This window comes from Sinocyclocheilus anshuiensis, unplaced genomic scaffold (assembly GCF_001515605.1).
Source record: "Sinocyclocheilus anshuiensis isolate Anshui unplaced genomic scaffold, SAMN03320099.WGS_v1.1 scaffold1254, whole genome shotgun sequence".
Taxonomy (NCBI): domain Eukaryota; kingdom Metazoa; phylum Chordata; class Actinopteri; order Cypriniformes; family Cyprinidae; genus Sinocyclocheilus; species Sinocyclocheilus anshuiensis.
The window spans coordinates 293,534-302,206 of record NW_015557130.1 but is presented as its reverse complement, the minus strand read 5'-3'; the positions used below and the strand labels follow the sequence as shown (position 1 = coordinate 302,206).

Sequence of the window (8,673 nt, the reverse complement as noted above, 5' to 3'; positions counted from 1 at the left end):
TTTCCTTTATCTCTTAACATTTCCCCCCCCCCTCATAAAAAAAATAAATAAATAAAAAACACTGGCGCTGCGTGTTCAGCTCCTCCAGTTTCCACCCCACTTCATTTAACTCCCAATATCCCACTGTATCCTTATTTAACCTCCAGATATACTTCCCCTTCTACCCACACTATATCAGCATCTTCTACCTCTCTATATATACTTAATTAAACCTGTGTTATTCAGAAACTGAAACAACACATTCACCGTACTACTTCCTATATCTGAGTCTAATATATTCTTTAATGTTAACTCTTTTCCTTCATTCTTCTCTTAGCACTTCTCTTTCTTCATCATAACCCTTACAATTAATAATCACATGTTCTACAGTTTCCCTCTGTCCACATTTCTCACACAATCCCGTTGGATGTTTAGATATCAAATGTAATGTTTTATTCAAACCTGTATGTCCCATTCTTAGTCTTGTAATTATACTTTCCTCCCTCCTATTTCTCCCACTTTTTCTACCTTTTCCCACTTTCTATTGTATTGCATATAAATGCCTCCCTTTAGTCTCATTATCCCAATACTGTTGCCACTTTTTAATCACTTTCTCCTTTATTACTGATTTTATTTCTCTTATACTACATTTCTACTATTTCATCATCTACTGCTTTTCTGGAGGCATCTGTGTATATCCATATATTATTTCCATACATAAGTCCTAAATACTCATTTGCTCTCATTACTTCCTTCTCTCTGTCTTATCTTCAGTAATGTTAAATCTACTACTGGCTGAGGAAGAATCCATAAGGGGTTATGTGGATACATTACTCTTGGTATACATCTGTAATTGTTTATCCCCATCTCCTTAATATCTTCTTCCACAACCCATCCAAAACTCTTATGTTTATTCATTCCTTGTTCCCAGCATATTTCTAGTATTTTCTTTGTTGGATGAACCTCATCCTGACTCTTAAGATTTGTCCAGTATACAGCCATTAACTGTTGCCTTCTAATATAAAGCGGCATTTCGTTTATCTCTACTTGCATTGCTGCAATAGGTGTTGTTGGATATGCCCCACAGCAAATTCTCAATGCTTGCGCTTGAATTCTGTCCAATTTCTCTAACTGAGATTTTGCAGCCAGCCCATATGCGATACTTCCATAATCTAGCACAGATCTTATCATTGCTATATAAACTGTTTGAAGCGCCCCTCTATCTGCTCCCCACTCTTGTCCTGCCATACATTTCATTACATTTAAAACTCTTTTACACTTATATGCTCTTTCCATGTAAGTCTAGTATCCAGCCACATTCCTAGGAATCTAACTGATGTTACTCGTGCCATGTCTTTGTTATATATTCTTAACTTCATTTCACTGTCTACTTTCTTATTAGAAAATATAATAGTTTGTGACTTCTCCACAGAAAACTTAAATCCCCAGTTTGTATGACCCTTTAACTACCTCATCCACAGCCTTCTGCATTCCCGCGTATTGAACTTATTATTTCTTCCTCTGAACCACAAAGCCCCATCATCTGCAAACAGTGATCTTCCAATACTCCTATCCACCTTACTAAACATATCATTTATCATTATTATAAAAAGCACTGGACTTATTACACTTCCCCGAGGAGTGCCATTTTCTATTATTGCTTGAGATGATATGGAGTCTCCTGCTCTCTAATTACTCGTTGTTTAATGAGTCACTAATCTCCACAGGCCAGTCATCACACATATCTTCTTATTAATGGATAGCAAGCAGTGGAATGATGATGATGATGATGATGAAGATGAAGGAGCTGCAAGCGTAAATACAGCATGAACACAATCTGTCCTCACACTCACACATGAGTGTGTGTGTGTGTGTCAGTGTGAGTGAGTGTGTGAGTGTGTGTGTGTGTGTGTGAGTGTGTGGTGGGTGAGTGTGTGTGTGTGTGTGAGTGTGTGAGTGTGTGTGAGTGTGAGTGAGTGTGTGTGTGTGTGTTAAATGCAGATAGTGTCAGATGGACTCACATACGGACCCTCACCGGTGAGCAGACACAGCGGAAATGATGCAACCGAGCGAAAGCCCGCGTCTCTTTTCATAATAAAAGCCCCAAACGCGTGACGTGTGAAGCGCACACGTCTCCACTGACGTAATACGTTTTAAATTAAATTAAATGTACGCATTTAGCAGACGCCTTTATCCAAAGCGCCTCACAGTGCATTCAGGCTATACATGTTTTATTAGTATGTGTGTTCCCTGGGAATCGATCCCGCGACCTTTGCGCTGCTAACGCAATGCTCAACTTTAGACAAAAAAATCAATAAATAGATGTAAGATTAACGTTTTAAAATCTCCCTTTTTTTTTCTCGTAAATATAGGAACATGAAAATGGGACAGGGTCTCAATCCGGGACGTTATTTATTAATAACCACTGTGATAATTCATGGGAAGATGACACATTCAAATGTTTAAACATGTATTTTATAGGAGCAGAAAAATGTAAAATAAGTACATTTGGGGATTTGGCTTAAATGAAGGTTTGCAGAAATGAGCAGGTCCAGAATACACTGCTCTGACAATCCGTCACATTCAGTGCTAGTCACACGTGTTTCTGTCTGTAGCGCTCGTCACAATACACAGCATTACACAGCATTACACAGCAGAAGTGTGTGTCCAAGCCGTGTGGACTTCACAAATGAACAGTTCAGGATAATACAATCATACATTAATATCAGGCAGAAGCTCATTAAAGCGATGTGTACAAGTGTGATCATAAAGATTACAATACACAAGCAAATAAATATATGTGTGTGGCTTTTATCTGCTCTAACTGGGAACAAGGGTGAGATTGAGATGCATTATGTGAATGCTTGGCTGAAGACATTATTAAAATATAAATAACTGTATGTTTAGATACATTGAGTTACACGTTTCTGAATGATAACAATTTAGGTTTTTTTAATAGCTAGTAAACTAGAAATACTACACATTCTCAACAATTATGCTTTAAGCAGTGTGTTCAAATCCTGTAAGAATAGGGCACAATCTATGTTAATCTGAAATAATTTTCTGTATTGTTTTTTTTATCTGCATTTTCAGGTTACAATGGATATAATGTCCTGGAAAATGACTAGTATCTTTTCCGGTGTACTAATTGATCAACAATTGCAGACACAAGCTAGAAGCTACTAACAAAGTGTATCCTAAATGTACAATTATTAAATTGGTATTATTATTAAATTGAACAACTGCAAATAGCAGCTAACTTCATTCACTGATGTCTGTGCTGCTAGGCATCTTTGGTTTCCTCTTTTTCTGTCAGATGGAAATTGTGTGCTTTTTTTTGTCAGTCATACAAGTTTCTAAAAGTTGCCAAATAAATAAAAAAAAAATGCTAAATTTGTTGCTAGGTGCTGATAAAGCTCAACTCAACACATCTTTTTCTGATTAACATGATTCATGGTTGAATATATGCTCACAATGAACTGAGGCGAACTGCCACCAAATGTTGTTTTGGCTTCATTGGTTTAGGACATTACCGGGCGTAATGTATTTTGTGGCTAGTTTGAGTAGCTGAATTCTTCATTGCTGATGAACTGGAGTAGAAGCGTAGGACTTTTAACTAAAGAGCAAAGTGTGAAGAGTTGACCTCAGTGCCGCTGGCCTCTCTGTTACTCAGACGCACTTCAGGGTTGTCAAAGGAAGGGAAAACATTTGTTTCAAGCCATTGTGATCAGAGCAAGATCATGGTTTGAAATGACCTGAATTCTAGAATTTAGAGCAAGTAAAAATCCTATTCGCTTCAGAGAGAAAAAGATGATTATCATTAAGAATAATGTGCAAATCTGTAATGAACTCCCAAGTTTTTTTGAGGAAAAAAATTAAAAAAGGTGAGAGTTGTAGTCACAATCTAGATACACAAACATTGCAAGATATAAAGAAACTGATATACACATTTGTGACAAATAAAGTGCTTATTTTTGTTTTACTCGGAGGCAGAAAGACGCTTCCATAGCCCATTCACTTCCATTCTTATAACAATCAACTGAGTTATGCAGCCAGATCTGATCAACTCTTTCTGAAAAGTCAGAATTACCCTTTGTTTTGTATCCCACATGAGCCAGTGATTTATCAGAACAGTAATGCACACCTGAGGTGGTAATGCAAGCATGTGTAGTGTGTATGATTGTTAGCACGAGACAATACTCCACTTCTTGCACCTACAGACTCGTGACCACATGAGGGCGAGTAAACTCACATTTCTTGCATGTAAAACCTGTGCTTGTTAATCGAGAGGGTGTCTCCAGTAAAGCCACAGTAGACCGCAGTGATAACAGCCAGCTCATCTCATACGAGGACCACCAGATCATCTCATTCAGCTCCGTGTGTTTACATGCAATACAACAGCCAAACGAGCCAATCAAGAGACAGACGCACACTCTTAGGCAAAGCAGGCTTTATTGAGGATGGAATCGAGTCCTTCTGGAGAACAGCTGTACACCGCGGACTCTCTGGGGTCTGTCTTCATCTATTTGGACGCCTCCTTCCTGGCGATGGTCTTCCTCCCCTTCTTGTTGTGCTTCTTGGCAAAGCGCATGTTCCTCAGGAACTTAGGGTCCACCTGAAACACAACGTATGCATGAGAAAAAACACACACTCACGACACCACTGCACAAAACACGACAGGGCTTTGAGAAGAAATACTGCCACACACACACACAGCACGTCTTCACTGACTTTCCCAAACGACGTGTGCGTGGCTCACTGCATTGTGTCATGTGTATGCCGCACAAGAGGAAGCTGGTTTACAGCGCGTTTGAACAGGTTTTCTGAACAGCTAGCAGCTCGGCAAACACTGAAGACGATCACAGGACCAGCAGCATCTCTGCGTGTGGGCGGAGCTCTCTGCTGACTGACCAATAGCAGGTGCAGGTCAAACTCGATTTTAACTTCTGGAGCAGACACAATTAAATGATTAAAAAGTTAATATAAAAGTATGTTTGTATACGACCATTATGATTTGAGTGCTGATTATATCAAAGTAAACCGCAATTTAGCTTAGCCTTTAATTTTCACCCATCGATATTAGAGAAACTGTGTCAAGAACCATCAAGCATTATCATTATAATAAGTACGATACGCAATAATAACAGGGTTCAAAACCCCATACACTTCCAGACTCAAACCATATTTCACAAATGGTCCATACAGCTTTATATTTGGTATATATATATAGTAGTCACCTGTAAAATTTTGTATTTTCTCAGGGGTGTTTTTATTGATTTTCTTGCACACATACAGACTTTTGCATGCACACAAGAAAGTTTTTCGTGCCCTCGAGAAACTATTCACATGTGCACGGGAATATTGTGCTCGCTTACGCATTACTTTTTCTAGTTTTATAGACTATAACCCATTTCCTTTGTGCGTCACTGTCATCTTACTATGAAGAAAACGACAGCATGGATGCACATAGATTAACAGAGATCTATTTGCTCAAAATTTGGCTTTCCTTAAGAGTAGCACCTCTAATATCAAGACCTTAATTCCAGTTTAACACATCCTCTGTAGCGGCAGAGAAACCATGACATGAAATGAGCTGACGGCACAATACAGCTGTGTGCACTGTCCTGTCCTGCCAATGCTCTAGAAGAAGACTGGTACTGTAAAAAACTAAAAGTGTTCAAATGTGGCTTTTTTTAGGGCAGTACATCATATTTGAATGCCTTCGGTCTGCTTTAACGCATAGCCTACTGTGTGGCAGTCAAGAAACCACCGTGAAATGAGCTGATGGTGCAACAGATGGATCAGTGTGCATCGTCTTATGTGTTAAGTTTAATGGTTTCCCGTGCGCACACGAAAGTCTGTATATTTTTTATTTCTGCAAAGGTCCTTTTAGAGGCTCTGTAATAGAGTGCTAAGAATATCCTGAGGAAAAAACCTGCATAATGAAAAAGTGCATTCATTCAGTCGTGTTTGACAATCACTGCACAGCTGCCATGAAAACACACTTCTTGTAGGATACATTTATTGTCATTAAATTGATAATTTTCTATTACTGAAAACTAAATGCGGGGAAAAAAAGTCTGGAAATGCAAATTTTTCTCCATACTCTTTCTTTTTTTCATACTTTTCCAGACCTGGCCTCTTCATTTCCCTCCAGGACGCTCAGAAATTAAGGGTACGTTCACACGACAATGTGCTGAAAACACAACAGTTTTTCTTTTTTTTGTGTGCGTTTTAACGTTGTCAAAACGATCCGAGTTCATAAGGATCTGTGAAAACTACTCAAAGTGCTGCATTATTGGTGCCAGGCCAGTAGTTGGTGTCACTTTGTAAAGAAACACTACACACGTTCCTCTAGCCTGAACACGTATCCGTTTTCATCATTTATGGAGACAAAAACTTGCATTTTCAAACGGCATTGTCACGTAAACGAAGAGCCAAAACGCATGAGAAGTTTACCATTAGCAGATGATAATTTGTGAAGAAATGGTTCTTCTTGATTAAAAAGAGTTCATAGTTTTAGGGCGCAACAGTAGCTGTTACTGTGTGTCCGGCTGGTCAGGTGTGATAATAACATGTGCTTTCTCTCCTCACCGTGTGTTCATTCACAATCGGTTCAGATTATCGATCTACCAGAGTCTCATCATGCTGCCTTCACACTGCATTAGGCTGAGTATTTTCATCTGAGCTTGAGCCGAATTCTGAATTTAGACAAAATAAAATAATCTGCCTGAGACATAAAGGTGATGAGATCAAACGCTTGCTGATCTTGTGCTGTTCAGCTGAGCATCAACCAGACAGAACCAGACCCATCCACTGGACCCAGAGCAGATCTGCCAGCAGACCCACCACACACGGCGTCTCAGGAGAGCTCTTACCCCTTTGAGGGACTCGTAGCGGTGAGACCTGGGCTTCTTGATGCCGTTCCTGTGCCACTTGCGAGCTGCAGGAACACACACACACACACACACACACACACACAGACGGTCAGAAGCAGCTTCGGCGGAGCTCACACTGACGGACACGCTACTTCACTTACACTGGTTGTGCGAGGTGTGGTTCTTCGACTTCGCCATTCCTGATCTCCGTCTGCTAGCGGCACAAACACAGCATTCAGAGGAGAAACCACAGACACGTTACAGACAACACACCGAAACAGCTCGCGGAGTACCGCTCCAGTTTAACAATGCGCCGGAGCGCATGCTAACAGCTAGCTAAACAGCTCCTGTCTTTATCTCTTTCCCACAGAATCGACTCGAGCTGCGCGCTAAGAGTCTCTCAACACTGTGCTGAGCTCAGATTTCAGTAACGATCTACACTTTCACAGGATTCATTCAGATACTGTCGATATGGAGAGAAACTCGGTACCTGCTACACGAAGCGCACGACAGCCGGAAGAGAGAGAGAGAGAGCGCAGGGCATTGTGGGAGATAAGAGTCCCCTTCGCCGGAAGTGAAGTGTGTAACATGTGTAAGGTGTAAACAAACATAAAAATATTTCAACAGCATTCAAATCTATCCGGATGGGTCAGAAATCCAGACAATGTGTTTATATTCCGTATTTTAAATAGCGGGAAATCAGCATCTAGACAGGAGATATATCATGTGACATTTTACAGAATTGATATAGAATCAATCAAACAGGAGTAAATGTCATTACAGTTAAAACTATATTTCAGAATGCACAGAAACAGTTAAAGCTGTATGATTTGATGAAGTTATTTATTTATTTACTTTTGATTATTGCTTTCATTCATCGAGGCTTCTCACTCCATTCCAGTCGGTGGCGGAAATGCAGAAGAAGAAGAAGATGTAAACAAACACCGTTTTAGAAACGTAAGAATTTGATTTCGCTTTTAATTCTTAATACATGCAGCTTCTTTAAAAAGCCCGGACTGGGAATTCAAGTTTGTACTGCCATACAAGTGTAAAATAAAGCAAGAAGCCGTGGTTTACCGTGAATTTATAACCGCTAAGGGGCGTTGTTAGGCATGACGTGAAGCGTAGCTTTTATAAAACAGTTATTACATATACGTAGTAAGGTTTCACAAAATAAAACCGAGCAAATAAAGTGTAATGATATTAATAAAAACAGTATTCTTCCACCAAACAATGTAGCTCCTCAGAAACAGTTGTGGTTGCTACAAAGTGGTTGCCGAGCAACACACAGAAGTAAACAAAGGTGTGTGTTACTTTGTAGAGTAATTTACAACAGCTTCGAACGCAGCTCAGCCAATCAGAATCAAGCACCGGAACTCTCCGCTTTATAACACAGAATTACTAGAACGATTCTTGCAGATGCCTCATGTGAATGTATTATGATTGCACACATGTAACAGTGATTGTAGTAGCTGTGAAAGCTGTTGGAGAGTCTGACATGAACCCTGCAGGAGGTGCAGTACAGCAGGTGTCCGGCAGGCGTCAGTGTGAACACACATAACACAGACAGAAGCAGCTCCCGCTCAGAATGACTGAACCAGACTCACTCTGTGGTGTTTAAAGAGCAGAGATGAAGGCCACGGCCGACAGAGCATGTTCCCGATCTGATGATTTGTCTGTGTGAACATACAGCTCAAGATACACGCTCTCTGCCCGCAGTACCTGTGCAGCTCTCTCTGGAAGCTCTAGTGAAGCCCAGAATAATCACACTCGCTGCTATTATTAGCGTCTTCCTCTAGAAGCCTTGCCTTCTAAT

The 8,673-nt window shown here is 40.2% G+C and overlaps 1 protein-coding gene and 1 pseudogene across 2 annotated transcripts; both read right to left on the bottom strand.

The window, feature by feature from the left end:
• Positions 1 to 2,038, bottom strand: part of LOC107677939 (isoleucine--tRNA ligase, cytoplasmic-like) — a 75,890-nt pseudogene extending 73,852 nt beyond the window's left edge.
• Positions 2,039 to 4,412: 2,374 nt separating this feature from the next.
• On the bottom strand, positions 4,413 to 7,434 carry LOC107677948 (60S ribosomal protein L29-like). 2 transcript variants are annotated; one of them, XM_016473025.1, is made up of 4 exons: positions 7,348 to 7,434; positions 7,019 to 7,071; positions 6,858 to 6,922; positions 4,413 to 4,594 (listed from the first exon to the last, which is right to left on the bottom strand). In XM_016473025.1, exons 2-4 carry the CDS (start codon positions 7,053 to 7,055, stop codon positions 4,502 to 4,504), a joined length of 195 nt encoding a protein of 64 aa, XP_016328511.1. In that variant the 5' UTR covers positions 7,056 to 7,071; positions 7,348 to 7,434; the 3' UTR covers positions 4,413 to 4,501. The 2 variants fall into 2 exon arrangements, with proteins under 2 accessions (XP_016328511.1, XP_016328512.1); XM_016473026.1 differs by having other exon boundaries at positions 7,019 to 7,068; positions 7,348 to 7,411.
• Between the last annotated feature and the right edge of the window lie 1,239 nt (positions 7,435 to 8,673).